Source organism: Triturus cristatus, chromosome 5_2, assembly GCF_964204655.1.
Source record: "Triturus cristatus chromosome 5_2, aTriCri1.1, whole genome shotgun sequence".
In the NCBI taxonomy this organism is placed as follows: domain Eukaryota; kingdom Metazoa; phylum Chordata; class Amphibia; order Caudata; family Salamandridae; genus Triturus; species Triturus cristatus.
Genome location: NC_140588.1, coordinates 764,488,076 through 764,512,964, shown reverse-complemented (window position 1 = coordinate 764,512,964; position 24,889 = coordinate 764,488,076). Strand labels below are relative to the sequence as shown.

General features: G+C 46.9%; 1 protein-coding gene across 3 annotated transcripts in view; it reads left to right on the top strand.

Moving 5' to 3' along the window:
• The window catches only part of LOC146829240 (sodium- and chloride-dependent neutral and basic amino acid transporter B(0+)-like), a 190,977-nt gene that overhangs the window by 41,986 nt on the left and 124,102 nt on the right, over positions 1-24,889 (top strand). Inside the window, exon 1 of one of the 3 annotated variants that reach the window (XM_085607868.1) lies at positions 8,107-8,157. The exons of the other annotated variants lie outside the window; for them this stretch is intronic. Within the exon in view, the coding sequence (XP_085463994.1) occupies positions 8,122-8,157 (36 nt within the window). The 5' untranslated portion in view covers positions 8,107-8,121. Of the gene's footprint in view, positions 1-8,106; positions 8,158-24,889 lie in introns of those variants that run through there. 3 annotated transcript variants of the gene reach the window in all.

Here is a 24,889-nt window from a genome sequence, read left to right as displayed (position 1 = left end):
GCTGCCCAATAGTAATAAACTAAGTTCGGGACTGACCACCCCCCACGATCCTGCGGGAGGCAAGTCCATTTGGTGGCCCTTCTTGGCTTACGATATGCCCATATAAACCTTTGACAAACCCTTTGAGCTTTTATTAAAGTGGAGTTAGAAATTAATAATGGGATTGATCTAAATGGATATAAAAATTTAGGGAGGACAAACATTTTAAGGACATTGCAGCGCCCAAATAAGGAGAGGTGGAGATGATTCAGCCTTTCTAACTTGTTGTGAAGCAAATCAATAACAGGAGAGTAATTCAGATCCGGAATCAGTTCAACTTCAGCCGAAATCTAAACGCCCAGATATGTTGCCTGTGAGCTAATAGGAGCCTGGGAAGTTGGCATAGCCGATGTTTGGACAATTTGTGTTTTTGCAATATTTAGCTTATAGCCCGAAATTGAGCCAAATTGAACTGCTAGTCTCCACTGCCGGGAAGGAACCAGCAACATTATCTGTTAGTATTACTATGTCGTCGGCATATGCCAATGCCTTGTATTCAATACCGTGAGCTGAAATTGGAGAAATATTTTGTGATTTTTCTATCAGACAGCAAGGGATCAATGAATAGGGCAAAGAGTAGAGGAGAGCAAAGGGCATCCTTGTCTGGTGCCCCTACTGATAGAAAAAAAGCCTGACATTCCCTGAGATACGTATTTTGGCGATTGGAGAGATGTATAAGGTTTGTAAAGCCTTAATAAATTCCGGCGACATACCCTTCCAGTGTAGGACAGCCCATAAATACCCCCAGGAGACCCTGTCGAACGCCTTCTCGGCGTCCCAACAAGATCAACCCGAGGGGGGAGTTTGACACTTTGGCCCAATCTAGAAGGGCAATAACCCGCCTGATATGATCGGTCGTGTCCCTACCAGAAATGAACCTGTGCTGGCGGATAGAGACTAAAGGAGAAATTATTTGTGCTAACCGGGAAGCTAAAATCCTCGTAGATTTTGCTATCTGTATTTGAGTGCTATGGGCCGATATGATGCAGGGTTTAGTTCATCCTTACCCTTTTTCTTGAATAATACTATTGTAGATTGTCGCCAGGAGTCGGGGATAACCCCCATCTGGGCAAGCTGAAAAACTTCTAGTAGCTGGCGCTTAAATAGATATGAGAACATCTTATAAAATTCAAGGTGAATAAGATCAGGGCCGGCTGCTTTACCATTGGAAAGAGATTTTATAGCAGCCGCAACTTCTTCCCAGCTAATGGGTTCTGCAAGAGTTAGGTTCTGATCGGTAGTAACCTTCTGGGTATCGAGGGATTAAAAAAATCACGGTAAAGAGGTTTGTTGCTGCTCAACTATGTTTAACTCCTCGGAATATAAATTCGAATAAAAATCGGCAAAAATATTTAGGACAACTCTAGGTGAATCCTGAGTTATACCAAAGTGGTCGTTAACCCTAAGAATTTGACTTGTGATGGCCCTTTGTTGCAAACGTTTAGCTAGGACCTTTCCGGCAGCTTCCCCCACCTCATACATTGAGGATCGAAATTGAAAATATTTGGCTGCTATGTCCTCGTATAGAGGATCCAGAAGGTTAGCTTTAGCTAAGGCAACCGCTTTCTGACTAATTGTTACATCCTCACCCCTACGAATATTGGTACTTAAATCCAACTCAGCCTGTTGAGTGCTACTACGTTTTTTAAGGGACTGTTGCTCAGTTAACCAGCGATGGGATGCAATTCTTTTAGTTTCGCCGCGTAAGGCAGCTTTGAAGGTATCCCAGACTATTCTAACTGGTGAAGTGGGGCTGTTAATTTCGAAGAACTCTGGGATCCAAAGTGACATCTGTTCTTGATATAGTTTATCCAACAGAAGCTTCCTATCAAAAGTCCATGATCTAATTTGATTAACAGAGCGATCCCATGAAAAACTAAAAATAATAGGATTGTGATCAGATATGGTCCGAGGATTGGTTTGGATCTTAATAGATCCAAGAACTTCAGGGGACATAAAAACAAAATTGATGCGGACCAACTTTTGGTGAGGTATTGAATAAAAAGTAAACCCATCATGTGTTGGATGATTGACATGCCATAGATCTACGAGCCCGTGTTCAAAAAGTAAAGTACAAAGCGCCTTATAGACTTGGGGCTTCCGCCCGATATAAGCACTATGCTTTTTAATATCTAGCTGACTGGGAATATTGATATTAAAATCCCCACAAAAGATCAGTGGGTGCGGCCATGTAGCTAATTCTAAATTTAGATCCATCAGGACCTGCGGGTCATCTAAATTAGATGCGTATTTCGAGCATACAGAAAGCGGGGAGTTGTTAACCAACAATTCTACAATTGGCCATCTTCCTGAATTCTCCTGTTTTATCCTTTTAACCCGCCCAATCCCGACTTTTAGAATGATAGCAACACCCCTGATAGTAGAAGTTTGTCGGGTGGAAGCCACTAGATCATAGCTCGAATCTAAGATGGGAGCGGCTACTCCAGGGGATATGGGTTTCCTGCAGACAAATTAAGTCCAATTGCATCAACTGTAGCATCTTATGAAAAATCCTGCGCTGCTTAGGGTCATTCAGACCGCAGATATTCCAGGTTGCGCACGTCAGTCTGGGACCAGCCATTGATTGTAATGAAAATGGACAAACAATTTAAGAATTGTAGAAAATATATTCCTGCTATTGACCTTGAAAAATAACCAAATAGACAGCAACTTGAATACTTTTGAAATGATCCTTCTGAAATTTGTTACAATGATTTTGGTCACCTCTTCCACCCACCACCACAACACCACCCAGTGAACCCACTCTACAACCCAGCACCCCCTGTGAAGGACCCGCCCCCCCACCCGTTGCCCCCCCCCACACCCCTCCCCCCCCCCCCCCCCCCCCCCCATTCGGAGCACAAGACCAGGGTCCTTATGATGGTTGAGTAAACATCACCCCACACTCCGCTGGACCAACAATTTCTTCTTGCAAAAAGAAAAGGGGGATGATCCTTAATGATTTTTAGTAAGGAAAAAAAAGAATTAGTCTCTGCGAATTGGGTCATCCCCTAGAACCTAAGAAAGCTAGATAGAATGTAACCTGCTCAACAATTGCCAGTAAGTAATAAAGAGAAAACAAGACCTTGAAGGATTCCACTAAATTGTATCAAGGAATTCTTTAGCCGATATTTCTGACAAAAAATACCTTGTCTGACCCTTAAAGATGACTTTCAGTTTTGCCGGAAAGAGCAAAAATACCTGGGCCCCCTTCACCTGGAACATAGAAATTAGATGACGTAAGTGCCAGCGACGATCAACTGTCTCTGCACAAAGGTCCGGATGGACAAAGAATTGGCAGCCCTTGGCAGACCGCTTTTTATTAGGTCTGGCTAGATCGAATATGGATTCTCGGGCGAGAAAGTTATTGAAACAAACCAGAATCGCTCTAGGATATTGATTATTAGTACTAGAAGGGGATTGTTTTTTCCTGGTGAATGGGAATCTATGTGCTCGTTGTATCTGAAGATTCCAGTCCCATTGGGTGAGCTCTGGGAAAGCATCTGTAAAAAGTTCGACTATGAATTTTTGAGTGTCATTACCCTCCTTATTCTCCTCGATCCCCAAAACGCGTAGGTTGTTCCTTCTTGCTCTATTCTCGAGGTCAGAGAGTTTCCATAAGATATCCTGACGTTGTTCTTTGACCTCCGTAACTAAGTCTTTCTGTGTTGTAACAGCGTCTTCTAGGGCTGAGATTCGTTCCTCGGCTTCTGTGACCCTTGCGACAGTTTCAACGGAGGACTTGATGACACGGCGCAAAGAATTTTGCATTTTGCGACAAACCCCTTGAGTACGGATATTTTCTTGTCTAGTGGCTTCTCAATGAATCATTATGGTACGATAGATTGTTACCAATGAAAGTTCTTCGGGGATGTGTAAGGAATCCCCTCCAGTGCTACCTGGGGTTTCGCAGAGGTCGGGCTGTAACTGGTCCTCTCGACAGTCACTCTGTGGATTTTTGCTGTGTACTGGAGAGGTATCTTGGGGCCGAGAGCCTTGCGTACTGTGTCCACCGTCTTGTCTTTTGGAGCCTTACTGGGTCGCCAGTCAGCATCCCGTGCATCGCGAGCGGAGCCGCGAGACTTCAAAGCAGCGGTCGCGGCTTTGGAAAGGGCTTTCGGCGGCATCCTCCGCGTCGAGGGGGAAAAAAAAAAAATGAGAGGAGCCTCCGAGCCCAGAAGAAGAGAGCCACAGTTGAGACGCCGTTCAAGCGCCGATCAGGATAAACGAGAAGTCAGGCAAGTATTGATGAGCCTTGGTTCAGGATACGTTAGGGTCCAGCGGAGCGGAGCAGAACGCTGTCTCACTCGGCCAAGGTCACGGCCGCCATCTTGCTCGCCAAACACTTTCTGATGCAGACTTAGTATCAGAACAAATCATTTGATTTTGTTTAAAGGAAAAATTAGAATGCCTACCTGTTACGACTTGATGAGGGGTCAAACGATCCTTTGAAGGGACATTTCTCAATGCATAGAGAGCAAGGGGAAAGCAGTAAAGCCAATTCTTTTTCAGTGTCTTGCACCTTCTGACGCTTTGCTTTTCAATAAGCCATTCATCCTCTCAATTCCATTACTCTCTGGGTGGTAAACCAAGGTAAACTGGTGTTCCACTCCTAATAGTTTAGTACTTTGCTGAAATACTGTGTTCGCAAAGTGTTTGCCATTATCACTGCGTATTGCCGCCGGAACCCCCCCACCTCGGTGTGACCTCATCAAGAATTTGGCTGCCTGATCAGCATCGCACCTGGAGCAGGGTCCTGCTTCAGTCCATCAGGAAAATGGACACACCACTACTAACCAGTACCTATATCCGTTACATTTTTGCATCCTATCTACAAAGTCTATGTGTAACTCTCTGAAAGGACCTAATTGTCTTGGACTGGAGGATGAAGGCATTTTTGGTGACCTCTTATTAAGAGTAGTGCTAACATACGACATGAAGCTAGGAATACATCAATTAGTGGTCCTAGCTTAGGGATAAACCAGCTTTTATTTAATTAATCCATCATTACTCTTTTAGAATTGTGTGTAGGTAAAAGGTTGTCGAAGGGCTGTCATAAGTAGTTACTGGGGCATTCTAACTTTACCTCAAGTTGCTGATCTACAAAGGAGATCTGGAACTCCAGTCACTCCCGCCCTTGATTTCCAGAGATCTTTCTCAAGTTGTGCTGCTGCATTTTGAATGTCTAATAATTCCTCTGTAAAAAATGTTCTCATAGTGTTTTATCTGAACTTCATCTGCATCTAAAGTGTACATACTGCAAATTTTAATTGCATAGTTGCTTTGCTGCTGTATCAGCAGCTTCATTTCCCTTAGACACCAAATGTGTGCCTGGCACTTAACCACTGCTACTTGACATGGTCTTTGTAATGCAGCAATAAGGTCAGCTAAAAGATGTTGGTGTGCTACTAGTGTCCTATCAGATTTTAGAAATCCTCGCCGTTTCCATCTCTTCAACCCCGAGTGAACTGTGGAAGCTACATATGCTGAATCAGTGTATATCGTTATTGGCTGACCCTGACAAATCTGTAGGGGTGTTATCCATGCTTTTTATTTAGCCACTTGGGCTGAGTCTTGGGATGGCAAGGGTAAAAGGTGCAATGTGTGTAAGGTATAATCAGTAGACGTACCAATAGCCTCAACAACAGCTGCACCTGTGTGTCTTTTGGCTGTCTCCTTGTCTATCCATAAGGAACGATCAATAAACGGTTGTCGGCCATCAGACAAGGGGGTCCTCATGTGCCAGCTGATTGGTCCTCCTCCAATTTTACATTCTAGTAGTGATCAGTGGGCTCTAGGATTGACCGAGTATACTTGCTCAATGCAGATAAAAGGGTTTGACCGTATTACTTCATAACCTGTCGCTCTTTGAGTGGTCAGTGTACTTGTATTTCTCTGCAGAGCAGCAAATGGAGAGTGCTCAACATACAGTGTTAAAGTGCATCCTGCTGTAATAGTACTACTCTTTTCTACTGTAAAAGCTGCTGCAAGCGCTCGCTTACAAGGGAAGTGACCCTTTATTACTGGATCTAATAGTCCACTAAAATAGGCGACAGGCTTGTGACCCATCGGGTATTTTTGAGTAAGGACTGATATCATGGAATCCTCTGTGGCAGCAGAAAACAGAAAAAAAATCTGTTTAGATTTTCTTGCACTGGGGCTGAAGCAATTGCTTCTTTCAATGTCTGAAATGCACTTACCCTGTCAGCACTCCAACGTGTATGCCTGTGTTGTCAGTTTTAGCTTTCTTCATTGCATATAATAGTGGTTGTATGATGGTTCCATAATCAAATACCCACTGATGTACAAAATTACAAAGTCCTAGAAATTTCTGCATGTCTTTTACTGTCTTGGGCTGAGGCTGATAACTTATATTTTGTATTTTAGAACCTGCTATCTTTTTGCCTGCTGCAGACCACTCTTGGCCCAAATACAGCATTTCCTTTTGCACAAACTAACTTTTTCCAGTCCACTTTGTATCCCTAAGTAGCATGTAGCGTTAAGAGATTTGCAGTGTGCAAAACGCATTCAGATTGTTGTACTACATAATAGTAAATCATCTACATATTTCAAGACTGTACTGTCTAATAGAGTATTGAGAGGTGATTTGTTAAATTTCCAGTTAAACACAGATGGTGACTCTCTAGCCTTGTGGGAAGCTAGAGTACTGGATTTGTTCACCATCACAATTGAAGGCAGTCGGGATGTAAAGATATGCTAACAATTCTTTAGATCCACTACAGAAAACCATTTGCTGTCATTTTGTATATTAGTCAATATCACGGATGGGTCTGGCAGTATAAGGTACTCGGCTAATACTATGGCATTAAGGGGGCACAAATCCTGAACCATCCTCCAAGTATTTCATGTAGGTTTTTTTTTTTTTTTAACAGGATAAATTGCGGTGTTTCAAGGTGATGGACAGGAATACAGGACTCCCTGATCCGTCAGTCTTTGTATTGTCCCTCTAATACCTTCTTTTGCTTCTTTGGACAGTGGATATTGTTTTACACGTGGTAATTGTGCACCTGGCTACAGCATGATCTTAAGTGGTTCTGCAGATATTATCAGTCCTAACTCATCTGGAGCTGATGTCCTGAGACAAGGCAGGACCTCTGGAAGTGCTTCAATTTCATGGGAGGTGGATGGCACAACTGGTAACGCGGTCTGTGCACGGTAAATGCACACTAACAAGGGTGGAGTGTGTGTGTGTGTGTGTGTGTGTGTGTGTGTGTGTGTGTGTGTGTAAACTATTTCATTACTGGTTGTGATCATCTGAAAAGATTTTAGTCAGAAGTGTCCCGTGGTCTCAGACCAGGCATAAGAAAAATCAGGACCTTCCAAATTCCTCCACCATTATCTGATGCCACCAGAGCACCCCACTTACTTGATATTTTCATGCATTCAGGGTAAAGGGTATTCACCTGTCCCAGTTCATCACCACCAGCTTGCCTCCTGAAAATTAGTCTAGGTGGCAATTCCATACATCTCCCTAAATGTATTTCCTCGGTTTTCAGAACCGTAAGCACTGCATCTGTTAATAATTTATAATGCACTGGCTCTGCCCTTTCCAACCACATTTTCCTCTGGTATTCTTAGCAGATGTATCCCACATTTTATTAACTCCGGTATTTCGCATGTCATGGACCCATCAGAGGAAAACCTTATTGTCATGTTTAATTTAGACCCGATAATGAATTTGGAGAATAAAGGAGACGCTCCTGCGTTCGCACTCCTGCCACCTCCATGGGCACATGTGTTGTGTTTGGAATGCGCTGTACTTCACCAGAGATGCCCTGCGTATTCATGGTGGCAGAGGACAATGGGACATTTCCTTCTGAGAGGCAAGATTTTGTTGCCCATGTATCAACCAAGAAAGTATACCTCCTTCCCATTAAAATCATTTCTACCATTGGTTCTTTCTCTGGATCTAGAGCCAAAGCTACGACAGAACAATGGGATTCCCTGGTGCGTCCCATCAGGCTGTATGATAAAAGGGGTTTCCGCCTTGAAGAATTACTCCCCCTTGTCCTTGGCTCCCTGTGCTCACAATTGCAGTCGTCTGCACCTGATGCTGGCCTCATGTTTGTGCAACAGATGCTGGTGCTCCTTGAACAGGTACATTAGCAAATTGCTGTTGTAGCATATAAACATGTGGTAGTGAAGTTATTTGTTGAGGATAGGGGACATACTGATAAGGACCACATGTTGTCTTCCCCTTCCTCTCCCTATTCTTATCACTCCCTGCACTTCATCACTCTTCTTAAAGCTGAATTCAGCAACAAAATGTCCAATGTTACTGCAGTAATGGCATTTAAAATGTTTTCTTCCTTGCATCTGTCTCCCCTCTCTTTGACCCCTTCCTTGCTCCATGTTTGCAACAGGAACTTGCACTGATTTTCTTTTCCTGTCTTTTCCTTCTCATTGTTCTGTATTTTTTTTTTCACCAGTTTGGCTTGGGCTCTGTCACTTTGGTCTCTGTTTTTCCTCTCCTTTTCTTCCTTTTTCCTACAAAAATGTATAACGTGCTTGCGTTTCTACCCAGGATTTTACATCTAAGGCCACAACCTGATCTAAATGGTCTTGTATGTCTCCTGGTAGCCCCGGTTTTAAAACCATGTAGAATAATCTACAACTACATCCCATGTCTACAGGCCCTACATCTACTTCCCACTTTTTCTTCATCATTGTTTTGTAGTCTGCACAGGACTGTCCTGGAGGCAGTTTGTCATCAGTGCCCCAATATCTGGTCAGTCTGGGTACCTATTCCTTAATTCAGTCCACACCCTAGAGCGCACTACTCCAAAAGCAGACCCATCATGTTTACCTTTAGTAATAGTTACTGCTTGTATCCCTGCACTTCTCATTATACTGTACACCTCATCCCCTACTATGGAGATCAGCAGGCTCTTTACATCCTCAAGAGCTAAAGGTATCCCAGCTGTTGCATTTTCAAATGCTTTTATCCATTTCCTTTTTTAGATTTTCTTTAGCCATGTGTTGCCATGGAACATAGACAGGCTGTGCTCCCTGTGTCTTGTACACTAGTTGCAACTGCATTACGGTGGCATTCCTGTCACCATGTCCCTCATAAGGTGTCTCAGACCTTAAAGCATATTTCTTCCCCACACACACTTTGTTGCATGTAATAATCATCTCACTCTGGATCCCCCATAGCTTTGAAAAATACATAAATTAGCCATATTTATCAATTCAGGGTCAGAGGATCCTGCTCTTGGCCACACATCTGTGGCACCATACTTCTGTCCACCCTGCAAGGTGATTAGTAAATGGGATAATATTATGCCAACTGTTTTCTCCCTTCACTGCTATTTCATTGGGTGTCAAGATTTATACAGAGAAAGGAAACAGTGACCTGTTCCCTGCATATTTCGTACATGAAGGGTCTTACTTCAGCTGGAGGGGAACTTTGTCCTAACTCTGTCATACCCTCTGCTCGAAATGTACAGCCAGACCTTGTTATACTATTGGGAAACACCTGCTCTCCTCTTGTTTGTTCTCTAATCTTCTATTTATTTCAGCATTTCTGTTCTCAGCCTCTTGTCACAATTCCATGCGTTTATGGTCAAGAACCCTTCTAATTTCATTCCCCACTGAATTTTTCTTTCTCATCTATCTCATCCTTCCCTGTCACCTTCTTGATTTCTATATCATATCCTATATCCCTTACATCTGGCTTTTCATCTAGTTTAAATAATATAGATTTACATATATTTGAACAGTTCTCAGCAATAAGGCTTAATCCCTTTTTTTTAACACTGATGGTCATGTCATGATATCCCTTATCCTCTTCCTGATTTATTTTTTATCGTGCCCCCAAGTCAGACTTCACCTGTGGGGTACTAGTATAATATCCATTTCCCTCGCTTGAGTTTCGAAGAATCTTGCTAGCCCATTCTAATGTCTTTTGTCTTTGTTATATCAATTTTCCATTATTGTCTTAACTTTTCTGAAATGTCTCCTGTTAGGGACACTTACCTCCTATACTGTCTCTGGTTTAAGAGATTCTTTATAAGTTGTTTTAGCAAGACCAACCTCCTCCGTTTTTAATAAGTCCTCAACCTTTGGTGTAACTTTGTTTGTCAGTCAGGGGTATTAATATCGGATCTTTGTAGCCTAAAGCTGGAACATCCGTGTCCACTGAGTCTATTGAGGGAGTGGATTCCTTGTCTTCCACTGACAATGATTGATACATACCCTGACGGCATAAAGGCCCTTTAATTATCTCAGAATATGTTGGGGTGGTGCTGTGGGTTCTACTTGGGAATCCTGACTGAATATCTTCCACATGTCTAATGATGCTAATCTTTTTGTTCTTTCATCTTCTTTATATGCTCATAAGATACATTACATGGGCTATCACAGTATTATCAAAAGAGCCATCTGGTGGCCATGGAACCAGGGGAGTTTTGTACCTTCTGCCCATTCCTGACAATGTATTTTTATTCTATCAGTCTCCTGGAAATGTGGAAATCAAATGGCCTAAAGGAGTCACTTTCTCTCCCTGCCTCCCCGGGGAAGATTTCTTAAAGGTATGAACTCACAATTTTTCTTTTAATCTACCAGAAACTATTCCTGTTAGTGAGGAAAAATTGTGGACTATAACACAGACTATGCCTTTTGTTTAGCCTTTTCTTCAGTTATCCTTAAACAAGTTGTGGGATACTTACAAGAGTTTCACACGACACACCTACACTGAAACCGGATGGATCTATACTACACGGAATAAATCTACCTGGTATCCTAGTAGACCTGAATTTTACTATTCTTTTTTTTTTTTTTTGAAAAAGTTTTATTAAGCAATAATTCGGTTACAAGTACGGGCCTACAACCACCCGGGCCGGCCGCTAGGTACAGAAGGAAATCTACACTTATCAAGGCTACAATCAGTTCCCAGGGCACCGCCCTGCAGTGGCTCCAGATAGTGCTCGAGGAACAGGAAGCGTAAGTCCAACAATCACAAAAACAAAAAAAAAAAACAAACACTACACAGCATAAGGCGAGTTATGAGGGAAACCAGTGCGGGTCAGGCTCCCCCCGGGAAACTCCAGTCAGGACAATAGAGCAAACCGCTAAAGAGAGGAGTACCGGGAGGCCGGGGACGGAGGGGGGGGGGGGAGGGGGTCAAGGAAGATGAACGTCCATATGTAGTTGTTCCAAAAGGCGCCAGGAGCCATCAAGGGTCAGGGGGACATGGCGATGTCAGTATCTACCAGGGGGGGCGTACAGATGCCTCCGCGATACGCATTCCATTGCCCCCAAATTCTACCCCATGCCCCCGGCTTGCCACGGGCCACATACACAGTCTTCTCCCTAAACATACACCAGTCCATATTCTCCTTCCATACTGACACGGTGGGCGGCCGTTGAGCGCCCCAAAGTTGCGCTATGTCCCTCTTGGCAATCATGTTCCCTAGGGCCGCCCACCGAGTCTGGGCCGCGCTGTAGTCATTGGGCTCCCACACATTCAGGACACAGCGACGCACCTCCGGCAGCAGCACGACCCCGGTGACCTGTCCCATAACCGTGTGGACCCGGCGCCAGTAGTCCGCCACCTCGCGGCACTCCCAAAGGATATGAAGAAAGGTGGCGCTGAGCCCACAGCCTCGCTTACAGAGCCCGTCGCCGGAGAATCCCATCGAGACCAAGCGCGGACCCGTCACATACACCCGGTGGAGAATCTTGAGCTGTACCAACCGGAGGCGAGCCGGAATGGCAACCTCCCTGGGGGACGACAGTGCAGACTGCCAATCTTCGTCGTCCAATTCCACCCCATCCCCAGTCCAAGCCTCCCGAAGGCGCACAAAAAGGTCCGCCCGGTGATTAATTAATTTTTTATAAATTAAAGAAATAGTACTATCAGGGACATGTCCGTCAAGTATACGGTCCTCGAGGGGCGAGGAAACAGGGATCTTGGTCCCCTCCCCGAAGACCGAGAGCAGGGCGTGTCGAACCTGGGCGTAGCGGAAGAACTCCCTGTCGGTCAGCTCGTATTCGGCCTGGAGCACCGCGAAAGTCTTTACCGCGCCCTTATGCCACAGGTCTCCCACTTTGCTGATACCAATCGTGTCCCACTGGTCAAACCCCTTCGTGGTCCACAAGCTGCCCAGGCGGTCGGAGGCAAACAAGGGAGTAGCACATGTTAATCGCTCACTCCAGCCCATGGCCGCAGTGGCAGCCCTCCAGGTCCGCACCGCAATCTTAGTAGGACCCGTAAGGGTCCGGCCAGCCAGGCGGGAATAAAGTGCCCTGTTGTAGTTCCCGCCGGGAAGCAGGAACTTGTCCATCTCATACGCCGGATTCAAGCCGGGCGCATACGTGGCGTGGTTAATGGCAGATAGCTGCGAGGCCCAATAGTACCTGCGAATGTCAGGAAGCGCGATGCCCCCGTCATACCAGGGGAGAGTGAGCTTGGCAAGAGCAATACGCGCCCGCCCGTCCCACACCAGTCTCCTCTGCAGGCTCTCCACCTCCCGAAAGTAGGCCACTGGGATAACATCGAAGGAGTTCTGGAGTGCATAGAGGAACCTGGGAAGGGACATCATTTTAAACAGCGCGGCCCGACCCAGCGGGGACAGGGGGAGCCTGCACCACCGGGCCGTGTCCTCCCGCAGCCGCCGAAGTGGACGCAGGAGATTCTGCTCATAGCGAGCCACCGGGTCCAGCGAAACGTATATCCCCAGGTACTTAAAGCCGCTCAGAGATATCTGAATCGGGAGCCGAGGCGGCAGGAGAGGAGGTCCACCAGAGATGGGATAAACGCAGGATTTAGACCAATTGATCGTGAGACCCGAATTGTTCCCAAAGGAGGTCAGAACGTCAAAGAGGACGTTGAGTGACTGCCGCGGTGAGGTGAGATACAGGAGAATGTCGTCCGCATACAGCGAGACCCGATCTTCGAAGCCCGGGCCCCACCGGATCCCTCTGAGCGAGGGCTCCCAACGGAGCCAGGCAGCGAGTGGCTCCAGGGCGAGAGCAAAAAGCAACGGGGACAACGGGCACCCCTGCCTCGTGCCCCTGCCAAGGGCAAAGGGCCGAGAGACCCGCCCATTCACCACCACTTGAGCCATGGGTCCCGTGTAAAGGAGCCTCACCCAGCCAGTAAATCCCTCTCCAAAGCCGAATTTATCCAAGACGGCCCAGAGGAATGGCCACTCAATAGTATCAAAGGCCATCGTGGCATCCAAAGAAACCAGCACGGCCGGTTCGGAGAGGAACTCCGCCCTGGCAAGGGCACCGTGAAGACGCCGCAAGTTAAGAGCGGTGTTGCGGTGCGGGATAAAGCCGCATTGGTCCGGATGAATAAGGTCGCACACGACACTCAACAATCGATTGGCCAGGACTTTCGCCAGGATTTTGGGCTCCGCATTGAGCAGTGAAATGGGCCGGTAAGAAGTACAGCGGTCTCGCGGCTTGCCCTCCTTGGGGATAACGACTATAGTGGCCAAGCGCTGGTCGGCCGGAAGGGAACCCGCCGCGAGAGAGTCGCGGAACATGCGGCTGAGGAAGGGCGCAAGCTTATCAGGACGCAATTTGTATAGTTCAATGGGCAGACCGTTAGGACCCATAGCCTTGCCCGAGCGAAGGGAACGGATCGCGGTCGCTATTTCATCCGACGACAAGGGAGCGTCCAGCCGCTCCCGGTCCTCAACGGACAGGCCGGGCAGAGCAATATCTCTCAGTAGGAGGCGAGAGTCATCCTCATCCCTGTCAGTCACCGGGGAGTACACCGCCCGGAGGTGGTCAGCGAAACATTCCACAATCTCATCCGGCTCAGTCACACACACACCGTCAGCAGCACGCAACTCGGGGACCACACGATTCACTCTCTCCTTTTTGTCCAGCCACGCGATCAACTTTCCCGCCTTGTCCCCCGCGTCATACAGTCGGCCCTGCTGCTCCCTATACATAGTTTTGGCCGCGTCAGTGACCAGGGACCTATATTCGAACTGTTTCAGGCTAAGGGCATGTAGCCCGTCCTGAGTAACATTCGCCTCCAGGGCCGACTCCAACCCCGAGATGTCAGTCTCCAGCTTCACCACCGCCTCACTCCTAACCTTCTTGGCCACCACTATCTGGGCGAGGGCGTGTCCGCGTATCACAGTTTTAAAGGCTTCCCAAAGGGACAACGCAGACGACACCGACCCCTCGTTTTCACTGAAGTATTGGTCCATGGCCCTAACCAGGCTGTCACGAGTCGCAGGGTCCCGCAGGTACCAAGGGTTAATAGGAGCTATCCGCCCTGCAGACCGCGACCCGGTGTCAAAGAGAAGCCACAGCGGAGAATGGTCGGAGATACCACGCGCCAAGTGTCTGACCTCTCGAATCCGACCAGTCTGCGCCGCGGGCATAAGGAAGTAGTCCAGCCTAGAGAGACTCCCATGCGCCCCCGAATGAAAGGTGAACTGACACTGGGTCGGATGCATTAGTCTCCAACTATCCACCAAGCCGAAGGTCTCCAACATCCCACCCAGCCATGACTGGGCAGCGGGGAGGGTCCTCGGTGGGTGACGATCCAGTTCACCCGAAACCACAGAGTTAAAGTCCCCGCCCATGAGCAGGAGGCCGTCCGGAAGGTCAAGCAGCATTCGACCCAAGTCAGTAAAGGTGGAGTTCTGGAGACCCGGGGGGACGTAGACTGAAACCAGGGCAAGGGGCTGCCCCTCCCACCTCCCAAGCAAACACACATAGCGCCCTCTGTCATCCGAGACTATCCTCGTGATCTCCACCGGAAGGGAGGTTCGCAGGAGAATGCCCACCCCCCTGGAGCCCGTTGTGAAACCAGAATGGGCTACGAGGCGGTATCCCCCCCCTGTTCATCGCATGGCAGACATTGCCGACCAAGTGCGTCTCCTGGAGAAACACCACATCAGGAGTCACACGACGCAAATATTGCAGTACAACACCCCGCTTAATACGATCCCCCAACCCATTGACGTTCCATGACATAAGCCTCAACCCGTCTCCCCCCATCCCCTCCAATAGATCAAGAGGCCCCCAGCCCGCAGCACGGTTTCCAAATATGGACAAAAATCAATACCTCGCCCTGTAAACAAAACACACAACAAAACAACCCCCCTTCCCCCCCAACCCCACCCCAAGTCCAACTCCCCCCACCCTGCACCCCTGCGGGCCAATGACCCCCCCCCAACTTGCAGTGTGCCTGTCGCCCCCCTAACCCCATTCTACAAAAAGACCCCGGAGGAGGAAAGGGACCCGAACCCGCCCGCGCCCCTCACGGGTCCTGGTAAAACACAGTATGCAAAAGAAGTAAGACCCAACTGTACAGTGCAAAACCGCAAAAGCAAGGACCAAATGTCAGTCTAAGGGGACCCGTCACCTGCGGTGCCCCCAGAGGGCCCGGGCCGGCCACCCCCGTCCGGCAGCGAGTCCAGCCAGTCACTTGCGGCCACAGGAGAGTCAAAAAAGGCTGTCCGCTCTCCATGCTCCACTCGGAGTTTCGCCGGGTAGATCATCGAATACTTCAGGCCCAGCTCGCGGAGACGGCGCTTCACCCCTTGGAATCCCATCCGCTGTTTCTGGACCAGTTGCGTGAAGTCCGGATAAAAATTGATAGTCGAGTTCTCGTAGCGGACCGGGCCACGGGTCCGTGAAGCCTGCAGAATAGCGTCGCGGTCCCTGTAGTGGAACAGTTTAGCCACAATAGGCCTCGGGGGGGGCCCCTGGCCGCGGCCGGCCGCCCGGAACTCGATGGGCCCGCTCCACGGCGAAGAATTTACTTAGGCCAGCCGGGGACAGCTGTTGCAGGATAAGTTCCTCGACCACGAGGTCCACCGGGCGGCCGTCTGAGGACTCCGGTACACCAATGATGCGGATGTTGTTGCGTCGGGCCCGTCCCTCGAAGTCCTCAAGCCGCCGGGCCATATGGTCGTTGACCACTCTAATGTCCCCAAGCGCGGCCCGCAGATCCGACACCTCCGCACCCAGGGTGGAGGTCCGTGTATCAAGGGCCTGGACCTTCTCGTTGGTTTTGGAGAGGTCGGCCCGAATCAGGGTGACATCGATTGCTACAGTGTCGATCTTACGGGCCAGGGCCTCATATTGCGTCGCGATGGTTTCCCTGATGCCCTCGATGGCGCCCATAATGTCCTGCAGGGAAAGTTCCGCAGAGACGGTCGTGCCTCCCCCCGCAGCATCCGGGGAGAGGCCAGTAGCGCCAGGGGGCCCCCTGCCCTGGGTGTAGCGGTCCATGTTGTTGCTCTGGACCGCTCCCCCGCGCAGAGAAGCCTTGGTCTTGCGCCCCTCCGGACCCCCTTTGCCCGCCATGCGAGCGCAGTCTCTCAATGGGACCTCCGATCAAAAGGTGTGCGGGCGCCAGCAAAAGGACCACAAACTGCCGATGTGGGGGTCGGAGGCGTCGGGCCCACCAGTAGCAGATGGAAGCAAGCCTCGGGCAGAGGCCCAGGAGGCACCTCGCCACCTTGAGCACGCACGCCAGCCGATCTCCTGAAGGCCAAAATCGAAACCGAAAGCGCTGACTCGGCAACTGGCACCGCGCTGAGGCCGCTGTTGTTCAATTGCAGCCCGGAATTTTACTATTCTTAAAGGCTCCTGTCCTAATGGAGTTAACACTAAAAAAAACTGTTGGTACTACTGATAATAGACAAACACCTGGGCAAGGTATTTACACTTTTTGTGCGGGCAGAAAGATCTAGAACATGCTGCATGTTAACTGTGTGTCTGCAACGTGTTCTAAATCTTACTGCCCGCACAAATAGTTAGAATACCTTACCCATGTGTGTTTTTCAGACTACATATTCCTTGTTATGGGTCATTTCATCATATATATATATATATATATATATATATATATATATATATATATATATATATATATATATATATATATATATTTTTTTTTTTTTTAACTTGCTTAACATGTATACAGAATGTGAACATTTTTTCTCTTTCTGACGTTTTCCTAATTCAAATTGTCAGGATAAACTTCTTATACAATTCCTATTTCTCTAATAATGCCACAAGGGAAAGAAACAGTCTGCCGAGTTTTACTAAATACACGTTTCTCTCACTATTCCTAAACAAAGGTCTGCCAGGAGTAACTAAATCCACATCTCCGTTTGTAACAGTTGTGGATCAATACACAGGGATTCGACGATCGCCCTTTTTCCCTACCTTATCTGTCCGCCGCTTATGTCCCCCAGATCGGTACCCCTGTCGTCCAAAAAACAGATCATTTGTCTCAACGGGCGTCTGTCATCCTCCTCAAATTGGGCACGACTATATTAGTTGTCCGAACGGGAACCTCCCCAGCGGCAGGCCGGAGAAAAGGGGATCTCTTGGCTGGCTCTACCATGATGGAGGGGGGGAGGGGAAATCCTTTAAGCAGTGAAAATTGTTTAATCACCACATCTGCAACAAAAGGAGTACAAACAGGTTTATTGCATATGCTCAAACTAATACAGCTGGGAGAGTGACGTGCTATAAGAAAGTCAGTCTCAAATTACACACGCTGCAAGTCTAGTTTTATAATTTTGTCACACATCCATACCATCCATACAATGTGAACAATAGAAAACGCTTCCTGCTTTTCCATTATGTCCCACCCAGATTACATACATTTCTTTAAAGCACAGCTTTTTCCTGTGTTCGTGACTTCTAGAAGGAACGCCACACTTAGACTACAATTGTAACATTCTCTGCTGCTCCAAATTTCCTGTTCAACATTCAAGTCAGGAAATTTCCCAGCAAACCTACAATGTGAAAAAAAAAACCACTTAAACCAGCCTGCATTTAGACTTTTTTTTTAAAGCAGGCTGTAGGTTATTACCAGATAAAATGTGGAACTTGAACATTAACTTTTAACCACACATTTAAACTGTATTATACTGTTTTTCTTTCTCTACATGATAATATTGCCCACTTTTGTGGGCAAGTGACAGGTAAAACAGAATGGTGAATAGAATTAGGGTCTAAATTAGGGTTTTAATTCCTTTGAAATTGCTTAAGTATTACTAACGTATAATCTATTTTAAATGTCCTTTAAATTGAAAGGTGTAAGGTAACCTGGCTGTCGGCGGTGTACGCATCGTTTCAACAATTACTATTTGGATTTGAGTGTTCAAAGATGCGGGTGTGCTAATCCCATCCACCTCCCACCCCAGAATGGAAATTCCTAATCACAACCTCTTATCGCCAAATCGTGAAACAATGAGTACTCTCAGAAGGGTATTGAAATTACAAAATCTCTTTGCTCTGCTAATGCTGTAACATTTCCTGAAATTGACTCTGGGCAGGGAGGCGGTTGGCTGCCTTTAAAAGGGCTGGGAGCCGGGGCATGGCCACTTGGGCTCTCATTCCTCGCCAGGTGCACTGAAGTCAAGAGGTTTGGGGCTGTGAGAGGAGCTGCACGAGAACAGCAAATAATGCTTCCCACACTGGTACACACGAGACCACAGGCATTTCACTGCTGGGATTCCAGAAATGCTGTGTTTGGACAGCTAGCAAGGACTTGGTGAGTGCAGTAGTTATTTATTTGAGAAATTCACCATTTTACCATCTTATCTCTTCAGGCATGCTTCTTTTCCCGGAAACATACTGTCTGATGTGTGATCGGACTGCCTCTTTCACTGGTGCATCAGCAATTCTGGCCATGCACACAGGCGGTCCGCACCGAATGAAGGATGCAGCGCGTTTGTTTACTCTCAGCGGCTGTTTCTGTGAAAGGGTGTCGGGGCTCTGCCCCCTTTACATTTACAGCAATCCAAGGCAAATCTGTTAAATTAAAATAATACTCACTTGTAAGGGGCAGTGTCTGCTTCACTCAGTCACTGTCCTGTTTGCTGATCCTATCAAGTGTGCAGCTGTCACGTCACGTGACTCACGGGGCTTTCACTTTGCCCTTCTTTGCGGGGCTGACAACCTCACAGCCCTGAGGGCTGTGATGTCATCAGCTCGGCAGAGACTGAGCATCAAGACTCGGTCTCCACCCCTATGTGACGTGGAGGTAAAGTGAACCTCAGGTGTTTCTCATGCAAGCCCTGTATCGGAGTGGAGAGCATTGTCACTGCATCCTTTTCCAACTCGTCACAGGGTGGGGCGCCCACCACCCTGTGACAAGTTGGGAAAGGGTGTGGTACTAGTAATGAAGTGATTGGCCATTTGATTTCTGCGCGTACTGTCTTCCCTCTTTGTGCGCATTGCCACCAGGCAGTAACTGCATTGCATACGAGGCGGGAGCGTCATGGAGATCAGATATTTTCAGTAGTAGAGTTCTGATTGATCTCCGTGTGTGACCTTGGCCCCAGGATCATCCGAAATAACCTGAAGGCAGAATCAGAATCAGAGTCTGGAGACACAGGCACGCAGCCATGGTGTTAAAAAAACATTTAACGGGTAAAATAACTTCACAATTCATTTGAGCGTATTTAGCTATGGTTGTGGATTAAGTGTTTACCAGGCAAAACTGGCTCTATGCTACACTGAAATGTTTTCACTCTGTTGGTGTCGCTCTTATTCCACACATTTATTTTCACTGGCATTGTACAGAGTAGAAGGAGCAGTATGTGTCGGTGAGCTGTGTACTGTATCACATTACCCTACAGTCAGAGCAGCCCTGTTGTATTACTGCATGTGTTTGTGTGTGGGTTTTTTTTTTTTTTTTTTTAACTCCAGCGAATCCTGTTAGTCGGGAAAGAAAATGAGGCAATGTGCTGTAAACCGTGAAATCTAACGTTCAGCGAGACGGAGTTTGAGGCAGTACAGGCCATTGGACGTGCTATGGGGAGGAAAGGCAAGCATTCTTTATCGAACCAGGCCTGACCTATGACTAATAACTTTAGATGATTGATGGCTCCCAGGCACTTGCAAGTTGTGGGATGTCACAACCAGTTAATCCAATGCGTGCCCGTCACAGGGCCGCTGTGAGCTTTGTGTGGTATACATGTTCCTTATTTGCACTGGAATGAAAGTGTTTCTCTTCCCAAGCCCCTCTGTGTATTAACACCCTAAACCTTTCAAGAAGAAACATTCTACAGATTGCCTCCCAGGCACATATTGTGAGAGAGTGTAAAGTTGTAAATCCTCAAGTCCAACTTTTCCCTTTGGACAGAGTCTTGTTGCGGAGTGGCCCAGGGTCAAGTGTGACCACTTCAACCTGTCTTCACATATTATTTAAATGTTATAGCTTTCAGTCCGAATTTGGATCGGGCACTACAAGTTCCCAGATGCAAAGTGCCTATGGCTAAGAGCCAGAAGAGGTTAGTGGTCACAAATGGGCTGGAGCCGGGTGCTAGCTGTAGCTTGAGTGGTTGACTGTATTCAATGGCATCAGGGTATATCACTGTTGTGGCAGATTACCAATTTCAATGATCCAAAGGGAACAAACTAACAAAACCATTTTTTCATATCCGCCTCAACACTATAAGAAATTTGGGGGCCTATTTGTAAATTAGTAACGCGGTGCAGCAAGTCATCTAGCTGTCCTGCAACACAGGGAAAAGGCAGGAATGGGGCGTATCAAGAAAGATGCTTCTGAAAAGTAGTCATTTATCCAGGACATAATCCTATATTTAAAAAGCAAGTTGCAGTCTCTGCATCAACTCAACATCCTGTGATTGTGGGCAAATCACTTAATCTCCCCGTGCCTATATATGAGCTAATTGGCTAGGCACGTTCCTGTCCAACCATCCCCTTGCAATGTTTGATTGTTTGAGCAATACTGATTCGAAGCATTTATGCAGCCCTCTCATGACAAACGGGAAGCTGCTGCCCCTGTGGGGAGACTGAAGTAATTGCATCAGAGGCCTGCAGTTCACTCGCTTCCTAGGGTTGCTGCCTTGACACATTGTCCCAATGGCTGCACCTGGTGGAAAAATATGGTGAAATTACCATTCTACTCATTTTAAAAATTGTCCGTGATTTCTTGAATGCGTTTTACTTAAATCCCTAAAATAACGCTTTTTGGCACAATTATCACAGAAATGGTGCTGAATCGTGCCCAAAAGACTCCCATTTTTGAAAAATTATCCCCGCCATAAAAGTTGGGCTTCGCTTTTTGCTTGCTCACATGCAAAAATAAATTGCCTGCTTACGCCTCCACCAATCATATATTCCACAAGCCTCCACTACAAACGTGCGCTTGGCAGTGGGGTCTGATTTAGCTTTCCTTAGGATGGTCGTCCAAGGTTTTTTTTAGGGAATTTGTCATTTAGCATGTAGTTTGAATTAAATCTTGGTGTGTAAGCCCTTGCATATTTAGTCCGATGGCAATATTTTAAGAAGGCGGCCTGATTTTGTAAGCTAAAGTCATTCCGTTGCTGTCAGCATATTGTTTGGGAAGCAGTAAACCTTCTTAAGATAGCCCAATGTTGTTGGGATTAGTTTGTTGCTCTGGAGCAGGCAAACCATTTGATGCATGTACTTTAGTTACTAGACTATACCACAAAGAAACTGAAGTTAGATGTGATCATTAGCGGGTTAAGGGGGGGGGGGGGGACATGTGAGTTCATGCAAATGTTTGGTGGCGTTTCTATATACGATAGAGTAGGTAGTGTAAAGTTGCAGGGGTATCACTTTTCAATAAATGTGAGGTTTTTATCTTTAAAGTGGGTTGTGGGCAGTTTTCAGAAAGTCAATGGTGATTAAGGCAAACATATGAATGTGTGTTAGAAGGTTGTGCGCTGAGTAAAGATGCATGCAGAGGATGGAAAGGAAGCTGAGTCACTTGGAAGGAAAAAGATGTGACCCTCAAGTGTTTGTTTAAGGTATGAAAATGGCTTGCAGCCTACGTTAAGTGGTTTGTTGAAAACCGGGGCTTCCAAATGCAAGAAATAAAATGCAAGCCATGCGTCAGGACATAAACAAACACCAGACCTGGTCAGAGAGGTTTTAAGGCCGTGACAAAGTGGGCTCAGCTCTGGCCCAGGGCCCCAGAATTTCATGGATCCCCTTATAGAACCAGCTCTGTTATGCAGAGATTCTAGCCCTGATGACATTGAATAATTCTTAAACTGTTTTAAATACGATTTTCCTTTAATTTATTTTGAATGTAGGTGGTGTGAGAATCCATTTAAGACATTTTTCAGAGAAATGCGGTTTGTTTCATGCAACATCCATAAAAAAGTTGCTTTTAGATCAAAACAGGACCTCATGTGAGAGATGTGAGATCATCGCAGATTATTTGCAGTAATTAGAGAGCATTATTGATGTCCAAACTAGAATTTCACAATTGCTTTAGTAACCTTCTTGGTTTCTCAAAAATGCCTGACAATGCATCAATCGCCCACTCTTTCTTTCAAAATTTTCTCGGGAGACCCTATGTGAGGTGAACTCTGCTGTCCCTGCCGTGAAACGTGATGGGATGTATACTGAGCATTGGCAGTGGTGTAGCAGGGGCGCCCTCTGCCCTAAATCACGCAATGACAAACGCTGGTATGTCCACAGCGGTTGACAAATCCACTAGGGGTGTCCTTCGAGTGCAATGGTTTTTGTTATGGAAACGTTTGCAACTAACTGATGCAACAATCTAACATGAAATATACAAAATAGTCGCATATGCAAGGATGCCTTCACCGACGGTGCAGGACAACCAAGGGGTGACGGTGGCTGGGATGGGTGGAAGAAAAATGTTAATGTCCCCTCCCCAGGCCGCTGGTCAAAGACGGTTGACCTAAAGCCCCCTAAAATATGTAGGTTTCTATGCTTTTTATTAGGATATTTTTAAAAGCCATGAGGCTGAAGACTGTCTCTGTGCCAGACCAAAAAACAGCCATGTTTGCAGTGCTGCATGTATGTCACGCATCCAGGCCCCAAAGCCACTGCCACTGCAGGGCTAATAATCCTTATGTCGCTTATTCAGTAATATTTAAAAGCACCCCATAGCTGGCGTTTTGGTCCACAGAATTACTGCCTTAGACGTCACATAAGCTTACAAAAAGCAGATGTGGGCAGATGTCCCTAGTGTGCTCTTTTATTGTTAAGGCACAGAAGTTCAAGTTTTAATATCTTTAGCAAAGTCTACTTTTTTTTCTTACCTGAAGTATAGATCTACATTCAGAAATTAACAAGTTGTGAAAAGACAAAAGGCGGGAGTGCTCATTGCTTTAAAAGGCAATATGTTGGCTTTGCAGTATTTCTGACCCTCCGCATTCTATAAATGACATATTTGCAGCCCTATTGGCAGGTTGCAATGAGAAGGGGTGAGTGGCCAGTTAGTGGGTATCTTTCTGTTGTGACCTGGGGACAGGAAGTCTAGACTCACTGTCCAAAGACCTGTTCAATTAAACTTGATCCGAACAAATAGTTTAATTCCTGAAGGGGGCGCTGTTCTGTGGCTGAATGAGACACGAAAAGGAGAATCCACCGCTAGCAGATCACAAGGCTGACCCTGAGGTCAGACCACACATTTATTGTATACTCAAAGAGCTGGAGGAAGGGGTCTTGAGGGTATCGAAGCACGACATAGAGCAGTTCCGGAGATAACTTGGATCCCCTGCAGTGCTCTGTGTTGAGATTGCTCATTGTCTCATGTGCAGGGAACAGTGCTCAATTTCACCTCTGTTCAATCAAATCTATTTCCAATAAATTAATGTCATGCACAATCATCATCTCCTTAAAAGGAATACTCGAGTTTCCCACTTGCACATATTGCAGCCAACTAGTAAAGTAGACTACTACTGAAGTACATAATGTGGTGATCTAGAGTTTTACAGAGTGCTTTCTTTTAATATGGCCTCGCAGCACTTGCAGAGTTCAATATTGCACGCCATGCTCTCTGGGATTCTGTCACCGACTACTCAGAGTTCAGGTGACCGTTGCCCCCGCAGCTATACCCTCTGCTGCACTCATACTCCAAGTGAAGACAGTGCCAATAGTGCATGGGGTGTGGTGTCAACAAGGCAGCAGCAAGTCTATGGGGTTACAAGACAATACAACTATGCCTCTCGCCTGTGGCCCCCCCCCCCCCCCATGGCGGGGACTACCTATAACAGTAGGCAAAAATGGTGCAATTTAGACAGCGCTTCAACGCGCTGGTCTGCTGCTCTGTTTCCCCAATCTTGAGCCCTCTGGCCACTTCTGCTGCTTGCCAGGAGAGTGAAAGGGAGGTTGGGGGGGGGAAGGGAGTCTGGGCTGGCCGGATCAGCCATTTTGTGGTTTGGGGCTTTTTCGGGGTGTAGCCCAATTGTAGCCCTATGTTTATATAAGCCTAGGAGTAGATTTGCCAGCCACCATTTTAGGTTTTGGTGACCTGGTGGCTGCAGCAGGGTAGCTACTAATAGTTGTCTTGGCCCTGCCCTCCCATCCCTCTTAAGAATTTTAACTGGGTGGAGTCTTTGGGGTTTAGTCTTTGGTTTAGGCCAGGTTTGTGGAGACAGGTGCTTAAGGGACCTTATGGAGGTTGTCGCTTGGAACAGGTGCCTGTGGGGTTTAGAAAAGTTGGCCATGATTGGCACAGGTTTTTCGTTAAGTATTGGAAGTTTGTGAGCAGGGGCAGGAAAAGGGTAGGCAGGTAGTCTAAGTTTCAGGATAGACATTAGTCAGTGGCAGGTAGGGAACGGGGTGTCATTGAGGGAAAAAGTTATAACTGCAATACTGTGTAATGTTATGTTAATGCCAGGGTGGGGGAACTTTTGAGGGGATCGTAGGGGTGGGGTGGGGGGGTCGAACAGGGGTCAGCTATTTGATGTATAGTGAGGCTTTAGTTCTGTAAGGCAGTTGCGAGTTGGTTATTTTGTAATATGCACCTGTTTCAATAAAGCGGCCTTTTTCACACACAATGGGTATCTGTTTGGCTTGCCCCCCTTCCTCCCAATGGAATGGAAATATGGCTCCTCCTGTGACCAAACTCTCA